Below are 17,406 nucleotides of genomic sequence, written 5' to 3'. Positions count from 1 at the left end.
GAAACTTCTAGGACGAGAGGTGAAACGTCTTCCTAGAACTCTACACAGTCCAGTCGACTCGCCTTTGAACCACCTAGATAACCATGACCTGGATGAATGGGAACCTTCAAGGACAAATACCACATCATTTTCTTCCGCTTTTGCTGCCTTAATGACCTACTATTACTAACTATATTTATAGAGCAGAAACAACAGCAGTTGGCACAAAGTTACGTACAAGAACACGAAATATTGCACAAAATAAAACAGTTCAAAACACTGGCATAATACAAGGAAAACATATGAAACCGTGGAAAGGAACTGAAAATGGCTGCAGATGCTCATGCTAGGTTCAAAGCCAGAGAATTAAAGTGGTTATTAGGAGCAGTTTTCAAATGGACAATGAGGTGGCTTCTAAGGCACCCAAGGACAAATATTTCCAGAACCTGGGCACAGGAACCTGAGAAAGCTTTGTCCTCACTGAGCTTCCGCTTGCACTAATAGACCACTAGACTGCTTCGAAGAAATATATACGGTCTGTCATTCAGCGCGAAGTGTCGGAGACAGCCCCGCACTTAAGGAAATTGCACCTGTCTCAAACTGTGAGTTGTTCTGTGGTTACACATGGCTCATTAGTGGAAGGCTTGTTGCCTGGCAATGGATCATGAAAGAGATATTTTCAACCTTAAGGACACCATAGGTTGTATATGTTGTAAAGTACATTTGGGGACAATGAAACCTATTTTCTTAGCTTCATAATTGAGCTTAAGCAAACGTTCAGGCAAAATACATAAATCACATTAAGGTATATTGGTTGACGAATCCAAATCATGTTGATGATTGTGATTCATCGATATAAAGCGATCCCAGAAATACACATTCTTTCTAGAGGATGACGTGGAGAGCCGGGAAAATGGCGAACCAAAGCACTATCTCCGGATCCAGGCACACTTGGCAAAGCCAGGGATTTGGAAGTGCCGGTGGACCTCGGCTAAAAACTAACTTTCCCGCAGGAGATAGCAGCGACCAATCTGCGCCCGGACCTGGTTCTCTGGTCTAAGTCCTGACCCCATGTCTTCATCATTGAGCTTACCGTCCCCTGGGAGGATGCCATTGATGAGGCATTTGAACGAAAGCGCCTGATGTATTACACCTTAGCGGGGCTGGAATGTGTGGCCAGTGGAGGTGGGCTGCAGAGGCTTTGTAGCCAGATCCACCACAAGGTTCCTGAAGGAGGTAGGGATCAGAAGGCGTGCCCAACGGAAAGCAGTTCAAGACCTTGCCACTGCAGCAGAACAGGGCTAACACTGGCTGTGGCCAAAGCGAAGAGACTCAACATGGGCTGCCAAATGAACAGACGGTGCAACCATGCGACACACACCCAGGTCTGATCGGCCTGCGGTGGGTCAACCTCGACAGAGGGTGTCTCGTGATGAGTGGCCCAAACACCCAATGACGTGTCGTGTTGGTGGCACTGCACAAACCCGATGCCTGATCCCATCCTACCTAAAAGGAAAGCTCCAACCCCAACTGTTTTTGTTTCTTTTTGGGCTCTTTAACAACCGGTCATATTGAGAATTCTGGCTGAAGTGTTTCTCTAGTGTGTTTTTTTGCCTCCAGTTTCATGTCAAATCATCTACATATCATTCTGTGATCTGCTGATCTGTGATCGCAGTAAAGTTAGTTTGATGGACGGTTGAACTTCGAAAAAAAGCTCTTTAGACATAGTGGTTCTTCTGTTATGGATCCGATTGGAGCGTCTATATATGATTGTATAGTTGTGTTTGGATGATTAATGGCATCTGTCGAAAACCCTGCGCTTTGACTGTCCTGTCACAACCCGTCAAATAATTAAAGTGCTTAATTTTGGAACTATGTACCAATATTTATTGCGACATAATATGTCCACAAAGTTCGCTCTGTTGAATTCTAATGCTAACTTAATGTGAACATTTAGATATTGAATGTCATTGTCTTTTATGGATTACCCCGAGACGTGTCTTCTTGACAGAAGATATGACCTATTCACTCAAACCCCAAATCAACACAATTCACCAGTGAGTTTTGTTTTTTTTCACAGCACTTCTCTCGCTCTTCCACATTCGTCCTTCAGACCCAGCCGGGCAGCACGATGAAGTGATTGATGTAGATAACAGGTGGCGGTGTTTGTTGTATACCTTTTAAAGATTGTGAAATCGGGGATTGGAAATAGACGTAAAGCTTCACAGGAGAAAACTGCAATTTAGAGCTCTTAAAAGCCTTTTTTTTGCAATTTCTGGGCACCCCGGTACATAAGTGAACGTGCCTTAGGTCCCTAAGGTTTTTAACCCTAATGTTATCTCAAGGTCAAGGTGACCTCAAGGCACAAAAACAAATGTAATTGAGGTATCCCTTGTGTTTTCTCTGTGTCAAGATGAAGGACCTCCTCCACTGCATGAGGTCGTTCACCTTTTCCCAGAGACAACACAAGGGATACCCCAAGCACATTTGTTTTCGGGCCTTTGGGTCACTTTGAGCCCCGAGAAAACACAAGGGTAAAGCTTTTACACACCATCATACATGTGACAAGTGTCGTAATGAGACATCTTTTTTATAGAGGGAAGTGAAATAGCCTCTGCCGGTCGGCCGTCTTTGATCTTGTGTAATGCGTCGGGGGATTTGAAGGCGGAAATCAAAGGTCCAAGATTCAATCACAACTTTGAACTGTTCAAAATGGAATATTTGCTTCTGAGGAAGTGAAGCCATATCAAATAAAAACCACACATAGCAGCGGGGCCACCTAACCAGGAGCTTCACACATCTGGGGGACATTGATGTCTCAATCGTTTGAAACCCGGGTGGGTGGGGTGGTGGAGCCTACCCCAGTTTCTTCAACAAAGAAACTCATCTTGTCGCCACAATGATAAACATCCGCTTCTACCATTAAATGTTGAGTTGATTTGCAGTAAAGTAAAGTATTATTACAGATATAACAGAGTCCTGGCATCAGCTTGATTCGATTCTGAGGCTTCAGCGAAACCTTGTCGATGAAATCATCAATCGGTCGCTCAGCCCGACCTGAGTCTTATTCAAACGCTTGTCTTCGGCCGTCGACAATGTGTGCGTGAGTGTGCGTTTATGTGTGTGTTATATATACCTTTCATCACTAATGACTGTTTTTTTTTTATTTTACTGATTTGTTGTAAGTTTAGAAGAAAGCGCTGAACTAAGAAACAGTTGAACTGAGACTAAAGGGACAATTTTTCAAGAACAAGAGGAGATGAACGTAGAAAAGGATCCTTAAGACCGACTCGCTTTAACAAATGAAAACCTTTCATTCGTTAAGCAAGGCTGCGTTTTGACCTCCAAACATGGTCGCATCCCCTCGGGTGAGATTGAAACCCCCTGGACAGCTCTGGGGATGCGCCGTACATATTGACGACGTCTTATTAGGGGGGCCGTAAAACCCACCACGGAGACAAATCAAGTCTGGCAGAAAAACCACCTCCATCCTGCGCCTTCCTGTCACACCCACCGCTTTGTATCAGCATATTTTTTATACCTTCCTTTAAAGGTAATGAAGCACTAAAAAAGGGAATTAGTGGTTTCGCACTGGAAATAGCAATAAAAACAATTCATCTTTTATTTTACACTACAAAAAAAAAATCCTATGTTGTGTTTACAACACTGGCAGTAGTTTCTGATTCTGAATCCAATGTGAGTGAAAGCTTTGGCTCAAACACCTGATCAATTGTGTATCATTCACTGCATCTAGAAATTAAACTTTCACTCGTCATCACAACTATTATAGATGCGAAAATCCAGGTGATTATCCTGGATTTTCCTTCCAGCCGACCCTCGACCCTTCTCTTCACCAGCTATTGAGGTTCATACGTCAGCTGGGTACCATCCTCCCTGGAGAGCTGAAGTGGGATGTGAACGTCGGTCTCATCGTGAAGAAGCATTTTATGGTAATATCCTTGTTTTGTTTTATTTTATTGTGTTTTATTTTATGGATCTATTTTCCTTTCATTCGTTTTATCTAATTTGTTTTATCTCTACTGCAAACTCCAACAATTGTATCGCTTGCAATAAAAGTTTCTGATTCTGATTTATTTTATTATTTTTATTTTATTTGCAAAGTTCGCTATGACTTCAGCGTCCTTAGCGTGTTCGTTTGATATTTGACAGGCAAGTATACGTCACAATTATATTATAATGTATATAAAAAATATAATATAATAAAATAAATTGTGACATTTGGTTCTTTCAGGTCAAAACTGACTAAAGAAACAATAATAATATTTAATAGAGCTTGTTTTAAACACAGAGTTTAGCTATGAAAATAAGTGCGTAAAATAAATATAATGAAATGTATACTCTTTTTTTAAAACATCAAATTAAGTAATAATTTAATGAACTAAGGATAGGGTGAGGTATATTCTTTGTAATATATACATATCTATCTATATGTAGATATATATATATATATATATATATATATTTATTGCAAAGAAATTAAACTGAATTAAAATAAGATTGCAAAAATACATTAAAAAAAAAAACATGTAAAGAAAGCGACTGAAGTGAAATATTATAACGTAATATTGTTTATTATTAATACCATTATTACTGTTAAAACCTACATTCCGGTGATCATTCAAGGAAATGACCAGGAGCAGTGAATTTATTCCGTGAAAACCGTCTGACGGATGATCGATGCGCGTGCCCGCGGAGGTCGGTGCGCGCGCACACAGATTATCGACACAGACGCTCCTGCAGTGTCGCGTGTTTTTGTCTCGTTTGGAGTTTGATCGCGAAAAGAAGGAAAAGACGTGAGTTTATTTCCTTTTCCCACGATTGCTATGATAGATCTTACAGACAGAGATAATCATTTCAAAACAGTTTTTTTTTAAATATAATTTAGTCATGAAAATAAAATAAAATCTGGAATTTATATGTTTCAAAATATTAACAGTTTAACAATAAAATAATATTGACACAGTGAAATACACACTGTGTGCTGTGGTGTTTGCGATTCAATGTGTGTGACTTATATTCCCCTATATTACCTGTGCAAGTGTGTCTGTGTTTGTGTAGTTAACAACAAATGTGAACAATTTCAAACGTTTTTTGTGTTTTTGCTTGCGATTTTATTTGTTGTCTCCACAGGTGTGTACTAGTACAACAAGTGTGTGTCCGTGCGTGAACTTCTTCAGAGGGATGCATGTGTGTTTGCGTTTGAATTTTATAACGCGAGTGTGTTACTTTGTGTGTGTGTGTGAGAGAGAGAGAGAGAGAGAGAGAGAGAGAGAGAGAGAGAGAGAGAGAGAGAGAGAGAGAGAGAGAGAGAGAGAGAGAGAGAGTGTGTCTTCTAGGTCTTGTTGTGACACATTTGTGTTTTCAATGTGTTAAGGCAACAATTAAGTGTGTGTGAGAGGGAGATAGTGTGTGTGTATGTGAGCATTAATGTCAAAAGTGTGATATTCATATTCATGTGATACCAATACATTTCAACTGCATAATTTAGTCAATTAAATTAAGTGCATGACGTGTGTGTAGGTGTGTTTTTTTTTCTTTCTCTGAATGCATTGTGTGATTATAAATGTAAGATATTCTCCAGTTGATTTCTCTCAAGTTGACGACAGTTACAGTGAGATACAGTTAAACACTTGTTTGTGTGTGTGTGTGTGTATGTGTGTTAACCTGCGCTCTTCTTACAATACAACTCCAACACAGCTTTCAACACACAATAACAGAGCATATGTGGAAACAATTGTGTTTCTTTTTATAAAATAAAACCAGAATATCCTCAAGCGAGTCTGTCGTGTGCACTGGTACCAAAGAAAAAAGACACATTTTGTTATTTCGATGGAGGTATTTATACTTCCAGAGCTGATCTGAGTGCTGTACTTTACTGAAAAGAGAAGAGGGTTGCACACTCTGTATCAAACCTCCCCCCTTTTTATCTGTAATAACGCGAGGACAAGGCTAATGGAACATCAATTAGAGGAGCTTGTACATTCCCTGCACTTGCTATGAATTAGAGGAGCAAAATCATAAAATCAGTCCTTCACCGTTTTACCTTTTCGACACAGAATTGTTAAAGAAAAAAAATGTCCATCAGAGAATATCAATAAGACTTCTTTAACAAAGCTGCCATGTGTCACGCAGTTTTTTAGCCATGTAAAGGTCGCCACACTTTCATGCTTTTATAATCGACGTGTAAGTTGTGTTAAAGTGTATTGTTTGGGTAAAAACAATACACTTTAACACAATATACTTTAACATCGATACAGCACTGCGGTCCAGCAGGTCGTCCAGGACTCCAGTCGTCAGCCGCACTCTAACATGGAGCGATCTCTCTAAACTTCACGCTCATTTCCACCAAATGACCGCGGGAAATAAACTTCAGACTTTCAAATTAAGAGCGTTGAATCAACTCTAGTAATCCATCATTATCACTGTCATACTCTTTTTATTCACGTGTCTTATTTGGTTGCCAGCATTATATTTTGCCATATCTGTTATGTTTCGTGTGTCTTTCTAGGACTGTGTCTCAAATCGCATACTAGCGTACTAAAAGTTAGTGTTTTTAGTGCGTTAGTGCGTCTCAATTCTTAGTATGCGAAATGTAGTGCGCGATGCACACTAAATTGGCGTACTAACACGCCCACAAAACTGAGTATGGTTCGATGGACACTAAACAGCCGCCATCTTAGTGACGTTTTAAACGGAAGTTACGTCATATATTAATGCATATATATTCATATACTTACAGGTGTATTTTCAGCAGCAGTAGGAGGATAAACACGTCTTCGCTGCTGATACCAGCTTAAATATCTCGCGATTATTTAGATTCTCATATTTTTTCTTTATTTCTTTTTCCAAACTTGCAAAACGTGCTGCCAGCAGGTGTCGGCGATAGCGTTCAAACAGCTGCTTGAAACATCGTTAAATAGAAGAAGAAGAAGAAGAAGAAGCTGTCATGTGATTTCCGGTTAGTGTGTAGCAGCAGTGTTTGATTTGAGACATACTATCTGTGGAGAATTTGCGTACTAGTTAGTACGTACACTAAACTGATGCATACTAACTTCTAGCATACTAAGAGTAGTATGCGATTTGAGACACAGCATTGGTGTTTCCAGATTTTATTTTGAAACCTGCTCCCTTCTGTGTCTGTGAGTTTCCTTTCCGGCCCCTCCCCCTGCTGATTGTTATTGTCTCCACCTGTCTTGTGTTCTGCAGCTGCCAGTGATTGCTGGCAGCCTTCTTATTCTGCTCACTCTCCCTTAGTCTTTGTCGGTTCATCACACTTGTTGTCCCGTGTTCGTCTAGTACGTGTTTCACGGTTTATACTCCCAATTCGAGATGGTTTTGCCTTCCCGGTTTTGACCCCTGGTACGTTTTCTCGTTTTTCAACCTGCCTGTGCCCTTGACCTGTTTTTCCGGATATCGTACCTGTTTGCTGTATATTCCTGGACTACCTGTGACGATCCCTCTGCCTGCTCCTAATAAATCTGTCAAGTTTGACGATCAGACACTTTCTGCGCCTGGGTTTCCTTCCGCACCCTGACAATATCTATCGTTTGTTCGTAACAAAATTAGATTTACATTTTGACATTGTCGGTAGGTTTTCAGATGGACAAGCATCAATACTTTCCATGAGAAACAATCGTAGACTGCCATAGTTTTGTTCGACAGCGCGTGCAAAGTTTTTAAGTTTTACATGGTTGTGATTTATTATTGTTGTTATTCCCCCGGATCTCTTATTATTCATCCTCTGTTTTTGGCACTCGTCCCCCGCACCGTTTATCGCATACAAACAAAAAAAACATCAAAATGGAATGAAAGGAATAAAGTAAAAAGCAGCATAAAATCAGGATACTCTGGCATACGTTCACGTAGAAACACCATTCAAACTTGAAAAGGTAGATTAAAGTCCAAATGGCAGGGTGCGAAAATTTAGTGCGCAATGAGCACTCAAAATTGAAAGTTGAGTGTGGATCGATGGACACTTTGCACCCTTAACGGCCGCCATCTTAGTGACGTCTATGATGCTAAACGGAAGCTACGTCACTGACGACGCGTCTTCGGAGCAGATACCGACGTAAATGTCTTGAGAAAACACTCCTCTCTAAGTGCACTGACGGTTAGTATGCATCAGGATAGTGTACGTACTAACTAGTACGCAAATTCTCCACGGATAGTATGTCTCAAATCAAACACTAAACGGAAATGACGCGACAGCTTTTTCTTCTACTATTTAACGATGATTTCAACCAGCTGTAGGAACACTAGCGACACCTGCTGGCAGCACGTTTTGTTTCGATCAAGAAATATGAGAAATAAGTATATACTGTGTATATATATATATTTATATATACGACGCAACTTCCGTTAACAACGTCAACATCACCAAGATGGCAGCTGTTTAGGGTAGAAAGTGTCCATCGATCCATATTCAGTTTTGTGGGCGTTTTAGTGACAATTTAGTGTGTATGGAGCACTACATTTCGCATACTAAGAATTGAGACGCACTAAAAAAACTAAGTTTAAGTATGCGATTTGAGACACAGCTTTATTTCACCACAAAACAACAACAATAACACAATGAAACACAACTTAACTTGTTTTAATTGGCGAAAAGTGATAATCAAGTGTCAGTGATGGTGTTTCAACTTACGGTTGCAATCAGGGTTAAAAAGTAGAAGAAGAAGCTGTCGAGCCATTTCCGGTAAGTGTGTAGCGACAGTGTTTTATTTGACACAGTACTATCCGTCGAATATTGGCGCACTGGCCAAGTACGTGCACTATCTTAAGGTGCTCATTGGGACGCACTTGTGCACTCAAAATATTAAGTGACAGCGCAGAAGTACGCGACTTGGGACACAGCCCTACTTTTTCACTTGTCCTCCCTTCTTTTTTGTTTTTGTTATTTTCTTCCCAGAAGCTCTCAATCGGGTTTAAATCTTTGTGGTCAACACAAGGCAACATGCCCTTTTTTTTTGCTAGAAATGCATAAAAATCTTTTTCTTTGAAGCTGCTTGTTTAACTTGTACCACTGTTTGAACAGAGAGATCTCAAGGAACTTGCAGTAATTCTCCGACTTGATTTTCACACCTATTTCTACTTTGAAAAGGTCAAAAACCTGCCGTTCTTCTAAAATCCATCTTCCTGTCCTTCTGTGCCCTTTGAAGATGTATTTCTTTATGTTTCTTTCTTAGAGTGAGTCAGAATTATGCTTTTTCACTTTAGAAACCTTGCAAAGTAAATGGTGAAAATTCCTTTCCTGGTCTTGTACAGACTTCTCTCTTTAATCTGCGTACATCCTTCTCAATCAGTTTTCCTCTCGTTTTTTTTCACCCATGCACTGGTAACAAAAAGCCGTAAAGTCGTGCAGTTTCTGGTCAAATCTTTAGCAATTTAACTTGTTCTTTTAGCAAACGGTTTCACTATTTCCTTCTTTTCTGCAGTAGTTTAAGTGGTAGTTCTCACAAAAATTCAAATTTCACTCATTTTCTACTCCCGCATGTCAACTAAGGGTCGAAGTGAAAGTTTTGTAAAGTGATCAGTGAAACTGTTATCTGGTATCAAAAAGTATTAAAGTAGAGGATAAAAAAACTGCGGAATGAAATACTGAAATTTTGGTATCGTCACAAGCCTACTGGAAGTGCTCATGATATTTACTGCTGGTCTGTATCGCTTGTTTATCTTTCAACTTTTTCCACAAACAACTTTAAAATTCAGACTTATTTAAGATTTTTCAAAACCATTCTTCTGATGTTTAGGCTTCAATACAAGAGGGATGTTATAGACGAGCAGTATGGAGGTATTTGGATGTTTTCAAGTGTCTTTTTTTTTCCACAACTTTAAAACAAACGGATTACTCATAATAATCCCAACCCTTAGGGACATTCATCCGTTTTCTTTTATATACAAAAAGTGTTGATAATCGAGCAGAAAGTGTCTTTTTATTTACAGCTACACAAAAACAACAACAATTAACCTTTAATCTAGAAAAGCATTCTGGTAAAACTGGGACATTGCAGCGTCACTAGTGTTCCTGAACTTACTCGCACAACACACAGAAGAACAAGACGGGGATCCCTCACAAAGCTCCCCCCACTCTCTACAGAGAGAGATGAAAAATTCTGTATATTTGTAAAGGACTCACCAAAATGTATTCACTCGTTTCTTTTCACATCATAAACATTTCCAAAAGATTCAGTTAAATCCATCGATTAAAATTAGTTTCTTTATAGCTTTCAATTTTGAGGTTTGTCTTTTGGAGTGTTTTCAGATCGCAATGTATTCTTTCCAGGGGTTAAACTATAGTAAACATAGAACAACTATCTATACATAAGGTTGCTAGGCTGCTACTCTTATGATAAAACACATTTAAATTGTATGACATATTTAAACGAAAATAAATCCACAGCAACAGCATTTGTAGCATGAGATCCCCATTCATTCAAAGCACAATTTTTTGATACTGATTTTCTGGGACAACTGTGTTTTTTTGTGATTGTTTAAGCACTTTGTGACCCTGGTTTAGAAAAGCACTCTATAAATTACTAAGTTACTTACTTAAGTACTTACAATTATTTAGACGGTTGAGTTTAAAAAAATGTCCATTAGTTTCTCTGCCTTCATAACACGAGGCTGATGTTGATTTTTCGGACTTTCAATCTCTCTGATAAACAAGGCCACACTACTCAAGGGCATTAACCCATCAGAAAATTAATTGCAAATAAGCAACAAGTCACAATTTTCACCAAGTGCAGTCAGTGTTTTGGCTGCCAGAGGACTGAAGGATTCAACTTTTAATTTCCCTCCCACAGTCTAGATTCACTTTAAATAAAGCTCATCAAAACCGCCTTTTTAAAAGAGGACGAAAAATCCTTGAGCATTCTTTCATTTGCGAGGGCTGCAGATTTCAACTCTAATTTACGACATTAGATAACGGCGAGTCAACCCAGAACACGCTTTATGCGTTAAAGCAGCCGCTTCAAATCATCAGCTCAGTTTGGTTTTGGTGATCAGCAGGTATATCATCTGGACGGACTATTACCATAGTGATGCTTCCTGGTCATTATTTCTCTCCCTTTAAACCCACAATAGCGGAGCAGACAAAGCCTTCAGATACAACCTTGTGTCTTTATTGTGCAAACTAGAGATTACAGGCACGGCGGCCACCACACGAAAGATAAAGCAACAAGCATGACTCCCAGGAAGAAAAAAGAAAAAAAGACTCTTATGTTGGAATAACAAAGTGTTGCCATGACAACTTAGAGACGTGGATCTTTCCATCTCACCCAGATCTGCCATAAGTCCTCCTTACAGCGAGACATACTCCAAACACTTTAGCAGGGAAATGTTGGGATCATTTTACTGATACCTTCAATTAAGATACCTCAAGATGACTTTTATTCATAACTTTTTTTAAAGATCAAATCCAAAAGAAAGAAACTGACTTTACACATCCTACGAATCTTGAATCCGCTTTGGTAAATTACCCCTCGAAACTGTTTTCTCTAGCAGCGCAAAAGAAAGCTTGCTGCAAAATGACAAATGGATCTTTATCACTTTGTAAGTTTTCTTCAGAAAGATTTACACCTAGTTTTGATAAGTGGGTACAGAAAGACGAAGCATTTTTCGTTACTCTGTACTACTAAAGCGTTTCGTTCGGTGCCACTAAAGATCCAAAATTTGATACCTAGCCCTATATCGATCCAGTCTTTCAGTCGCTTAAGATGATGACCATGTTTCAAGATAGAAACGAGTATCCGCTGATGAATCAAGAGCTTTGGTCTTTACACCTTGCACAATATTCAACCGTGACAGACCAATATGGCTTCCATTGATCGCAACAATTCCTATGTCATTATACATATAACATGGAGGTGTTCGACGCAAAGAAAAGGCAAATCCTTCTAGATTTACTTTTTACCGTTGACAACACGGCAGCTCCTTACAATCATTGACTTGCTTTGGTCCATGGTAAGATGGCTGATCTTCATGGCATATGAACCAGATCAACCATTTTAGAAATCGAAATCCAAAACCTTGCTGCTGGCAGTTTCTCACATTACATGTATGAGTGTGTTGTGTAAAATAAATAAACTTTCCCTTCACTTCAATCACTTTCAGGGCCAAAAAAAAGAAAGACAAATACATGAAATTGAACATCGAACACCCCCAAAAATAAATGGTCAGTTTAATAAATAATCAGGCGACACATGAACCATCCTCGGAAAGAATCGTGTTATCTTTTAATAGAATATGAAATGGAACATCAAAACAAGTACAATTTGTGCGGCAAAACTTCTATTTCACTTACGGTCGCGGGAAAAAACACAACGTGATGTTTTGATAGAAGAACATATCTTGTCCGGCTTTCATTTACTTGGAGCAGCAGGGTGGTTCATTATGCGCTCAACCTTTACCGCAAGGACTGTTGTCATTAAACTACTTAAGTGGAGATGATGGAAGCCCTGAGTGACTTGTTCTGGAAAGGTGAGAATGTATTTTGTTCTGGGGATCGTTCATTATCAGCCCTAACTGAGAGGGAAGGTGATGTGCCCGAGTGCGGCGCGGTGGTCATTAAGAGACGAGGGTGGCTTCGTAAACAGCGGTTAGGCTAATAAAGCTACTGTATGTTGTGTGGTCCTTCCTCGTTGTTGTTGAAACAAGGTTCAGCGGGTTGGTCATGGACATGAGGTGACATCAGATCAGGGGATCAATGGGATGTAACATTGTTCAATGGTAGCACCTGCAAATAGTCATACTTGGGACTGAAAATTGATTTGCAATGTGTCGCTACGCGACGGCTTGCTCGATACCTTTCGCTACGATTCGTCAACCTTTATGATGCAAATTCAGGAAAACTGATGAATTGGAATCAGAACCGTAAGGGAAATTATTGTGTATACGGCCCTGCAGCCTCATGGTAAAAACTTGATTAACTGCAACCTTTTGCATTTCTGCCATTGATCCCAGTTTCAAAACAGGATACTTACCGAGAAAATTACCATCAAAACTGGGGTCGCAATACAATGATTATGAATATGAATGAATGAATGAATGAATATACTGAATTGTATATTCTTAAGATCGTTTTTATTTTATTTTGTATTATCTCTTTTATTATTTCTTTTTCCTTGCACTTTATTTTTTTAAACTGCGCTGTTGTGAAAGTGTGTTTCCCCTCTGGGGATGAATAAAGCTTTTCTATTCTATTCTATTAAATAGAATGCACACAATGGCTAAGAAAAAGGTATTCATGTATTCCTGTTCTCCGGTTTGGACAACTGTATCTCTCTGTTCACAACAGGACATTTCACTGTTCCATGATTGAACAGGTTTTTGAATACATTGTATAATTGCAGACCCCCAGGATCCTCTTGCGGATCATTAGTGGCTGCTTAAAGGTTGAGGCGCTGATCAAAAAAGCGACTGTGCCTTCTCCGTCGGGCAATCTAGACTGAAGAGAAAAACAAACAAACATGTTCTTTTTGTACTCATTTTCATAAACCTGAAGTTATGTGATTCGTTTCTGCCGACTTGCTTGATTATGTTTCACTGATGTGCCTTTGGAACTGCTTTCCAATTATGTTCCATCAGGTAATTGTCAATGTAAGGTTTAGGTTTGATTGAAAAGAGAAAATGAAGAAAAAAAAAAAGACTTTGCAAGTAGTTAATTTGTCTTCCTTTCTCTCCCACAAGGATGACAATCAACAGCCAGGATAATAAAGACTGACCCGGCTGCAGCTTAGTTTATTGCCATGGAACTCATCCAGGGAACCCAGTTCTCCTCATTGCCCCAGCAACCCCCGACATCCAGCTACATGAATGTGATTCTTCCCGTCTCCGAGTTCCTGCTACTCACTGCACCTGATGAATCCTCACCAACCCCTGACACCTTGGAATGCAACGCAACCTGTCAGAACGGCACTATGGCCGATCCTGAATTCCTTCCGGGATGGGCTGGAATTGTAATCCCCCTTATTTACGGGATAGTGTGTGTTGTTGGCCTTGTGGGAAACACGCTCGTCATTAATGTGGTAGTTAACTACACAAAAAACAAATCAGTCACCAACATCTACATCCTGAATTTGGCCATAGCGGATGAACTCTTCATGCTCGGACTTCCTTTCCTAGCGGCCCAGAACGTGCTTCTCTTCTGGCCCTTCGGCTCCCTCATGTGTCGTGTGGTGATGACCGTGGACGCCATCAACCAGTTCACCAGCATCTTCTGCCTGACGGTCATGTCCGTCGATCGATATCTCGCCGTCGTGCACCCGATCCGCTCCACCTGGTGGCGTCGCCCGGAGGTGGCCAAGGCCATAAGCGCGACCGTCTGGGCCGGTTCTATGGTAGTCGTGCTGCCGGTGGTGGTGTTCGCGGATGTGTTGAAGGACGACGGAAACTGCAGCATCGTGTGGCCGGAACCACAAGACGTATGGAAGACGTCATTCATCGTCTACACGAGCACTGTTGGTTTCATCTGTCCCCTCCTGGTCATCTGCTTGTGCCATCTGCTGATCGTTGTCAAGGTAGAGTATTTGTTACGATAATAGACTGATCAGTGATTAGAGCTGTGATGTTGAAACATCTGAATTGCTGAAGGGTTTGTACAGGGCTGCATAGATGGTGAAGGCTCTGTGCAATTCAGCAGGATGACTGAGAAAAAGTGATTCTTGGTCCTTCTAATATGATCTTGTTCTCTTCAAGGTAAGGAGCGTTGGCAAAAAGGTTCAAAACACATCCTCCCGTCGCAGAAAGTCAGAGCGTAAGGTCACCAAGATGGTCGTCATCGTGGTCGTCGTCTTCGTCCTATGCTGGCTGCCTTTCTACGCTCTCAACATCGTCAACCTCTTGCTGGTTCTGCCCAGGGACTTCCGAGGCCTTTACTTTTTCGTGGTGGTGCTCTCCTACGCAAACAGCTGTGCCAACCCCATCCTTTATGGTTTTCTGTCCGAAAACTTCAAGAGGGGCTTCAGGAAGGCCTTGTGCCGTGCTTCGCGGAAGGTGAAGAGCAACAATAAAGTCCCAGAAGCGCATCGGGCCACGGAGGAGTGGGGTTTAGTTGTGGTGCAAGGAGACAAAGGAGTAACGATTATGCGAAGAAAGGTGAAGGATGTCGCCGTCTGCGTAGACATCGAGCTGGACGAGTTGAACAGAACAGCAGATAATGGCGAAGACGCCTGCAAGAAGCAGGTTGTGCTGATTTCGAAAGCAGAAGTTTCTCGCACCACATCCAAACATGAGGAACTCAATGAAGGTGCTTGTGCAGATGCAGGATTGGCCAGCGACCGATCAGAAACAGGAGAATGTAAAGACATAAAGTCAGTTTTGGAAATCAGCGACTTGTAAATGGAACTGCTTTAAATGTTTTACGCCAAATCTTGCATTTCAGAACAAACGTGGTACATGTAAATTATTAACGTGTAACAGTTATAGTTCACTCAAAATTTCAAATTTCACTCATTTAAGGTTGGGATTATTTTCTGAATAACTTTTTGAAATTACATACATACCTTTAAGTCCTTTTGACAGTCGCTAAATGAGCTCAAAAAAGACTAATTCCATCATAATGCTCGTCTTTAATGTCCCTTTTGTCCATTGTCTACCCTGCTACCTATTTAGAGTGTTGTGTATTATGTTAGCCTTTTAGCTTCTGCTACAAACAAGCTTAAAATATAGACTTGTTTTTGGAACCATGTCTCTGGTCAATACAAGAGGGACGTTGCAGACCAGCAGTATATGGAGGTATTTGGATGTTTTTGAAGTTGGTTTCTTTGAATCACGAATTTGAGTTCAGTTTTTGTCTATAATTCTAAAATAAATATGAAAATTCTCCCAAAACCTTAATCAACATGAGGGTGACTAGCAATTGCGTGAAATTTGATGTATGGGGGAACTATCACTTTAGAAAATGTGGGTAGTCTTATTTTTACATTTCAAGATACATATGACATACAAGCACCTAGTGCCATAATTTACTATTATCAGCTTGATACAGCTTTGCCATTACATCTAATTTTGTCTAGTTTGGTCTCTTGGTGGTGCAGCAGTTAGAGCTAATGGTAAATGTACTGTCCCATGTATACGTTTAATGTAACCAAGCGAGAACATCATCATGTCATTATGCACCACCCATGAGTACCATGTTGGACGGAGACTAGTTCTATGAAGTACTTTCATGGATCGACATACATTGAGTTTATTTATTTTGTCTGGGGGACGTTTTTGCATTTGATTCTCCACAAATTGCATTGACAACCCATATTTTAAAAGCCTGTTGTTTCATCATATTAGGGACAATAACTGTATAAAATTAAATTGCGAAAGTGTATTTTTCGATTTTTAAAGCCACAAAGTGAAAAAATTAAATATAGGTTCTGGCTCCCCCCGGTGTCAGAAAAATATAAGTGTAATGTCATTGAACCTCTGTTGCATCAATATGCATTTCGCAAGTGCCGATATCGCGATATCGATATTTTTCCGAAATATCGTGCAGCCCCAATCACCATTATTAATATCAATTCAACAATGCAGGAAACTTAATAATAGGATATTCAGAATGTAATGATTGCTATCAAACTTGACCTAATATAAAATAATGTACACGTTTGTACCTGACTGACTTGCTGAAAAATATATAATATTTTCTATGTAGGCTGATTTTTTTTAGGTGTGCATAAATTTGAAATTACATTTTTGAACAAACTTCAGTAAAAGACTAGAACGCTCGTTCTGGATGGTGTTACTGTTCCTTTACGACCACGACAGGTGAGGGAGGGGGGAGCACAAACTAATGTTTTTATATCAGCAAAGTTACGTCTTACAGTAACAGTTTTTACTAAATAAAAAGGTAAACTGAAGGAAAGAGTTGTTTTTCATGCATCATCCGAAAAACCCTACCAAACATTTAAATGGAATACGCACTTTTATACCAATAATTATGTTTAAATATGTCAGGGAGCCACATCAGGGGGTTATTTGATCGCTTGTTTGTTCACACATGAAGGGTGCGGAGACGAGGTTCTCGCACTACAGTCAGGGAGCGTGGAGCGTTTATTATTATATTTATTATACCGTGCGACAATAATTACAAATTAAGTCGCCCTCTTAATATGCTGGTCGCATGTGCACCTGATGCACACTCTGGAGCCCTGCTATGTCACGTTAAATTGATATTTAATCATTGTATAACCGCCAGTATTTTAAATTATTTTTTTATATAGTTAGAAGTTTTTAAAGGTTTTAAAATGTTTACATTGACGCGTTCGATTCCCCATGTTCTTGTTTATCTAATATAATTTGTTACTGCTGTGAAGAAATTTGTTTGCTCTGCCTGAACATACACGCTTTATGTCATTTATTTTATTATTATAATTGGTTTTGCTCTATTGGATTAATTCCTCAAATGGTTAGAGACTC

The 17,406-nt window shown here is 39.9% G+C and overlaps 2 protein-coding genes across 2 annotated transcripts in view; one reads left to right on the top strand and one right to left on the bottom strand.

Annotated features, from left to right (window-relative positions):
- Positions 1-17,406, bottom strand: part of sun2 (Sad1 and UNC84 domain containing 2) — a 332,438-nt gene that overhangs the window by 18,746 nt on the left and 296,286 nt on the right. The gene's annotated exons all lie outside the window — the stretch shown is intronic.
- sstr3b (somatostatin receptor 3b) lies at positions 4,749-15,336 on the top strand. The gene is made up of 3 exons (XM_087788335.1): positions 4,749-4,793; positions 13,687-14,516; positions 14,695-15,336. Exons 2-3 carry the CDS (start codon positions 13,746-13,748, stop codon positions 15,334-15,336), a joined length of 1,413 nt encoding a protein of 470 aa, XP_087644461.1. The 5' UTR covers positions 4,749-4,793; positions 13,687-13,745.

Source organism: Callionymus lyra, chromosome 1, assembly GCF_982586985.1.
Source record: "Callionymus lyra chromosome 1, fCalLyr1.hap1.1, whole genome shotgun sequence".
Taxonomy (NCBI): domain Eukaryota; kingdom Metazoa; phylum Chordata; class Actinopteri; order Syngnathiformes; family Callionymidae; genus Callionymus; species Callionymus lyra.
Note: the sequence above shows the minus strand (reverse complement) of the source record. Positions and strands in the feature narration are given on the sequence as shown.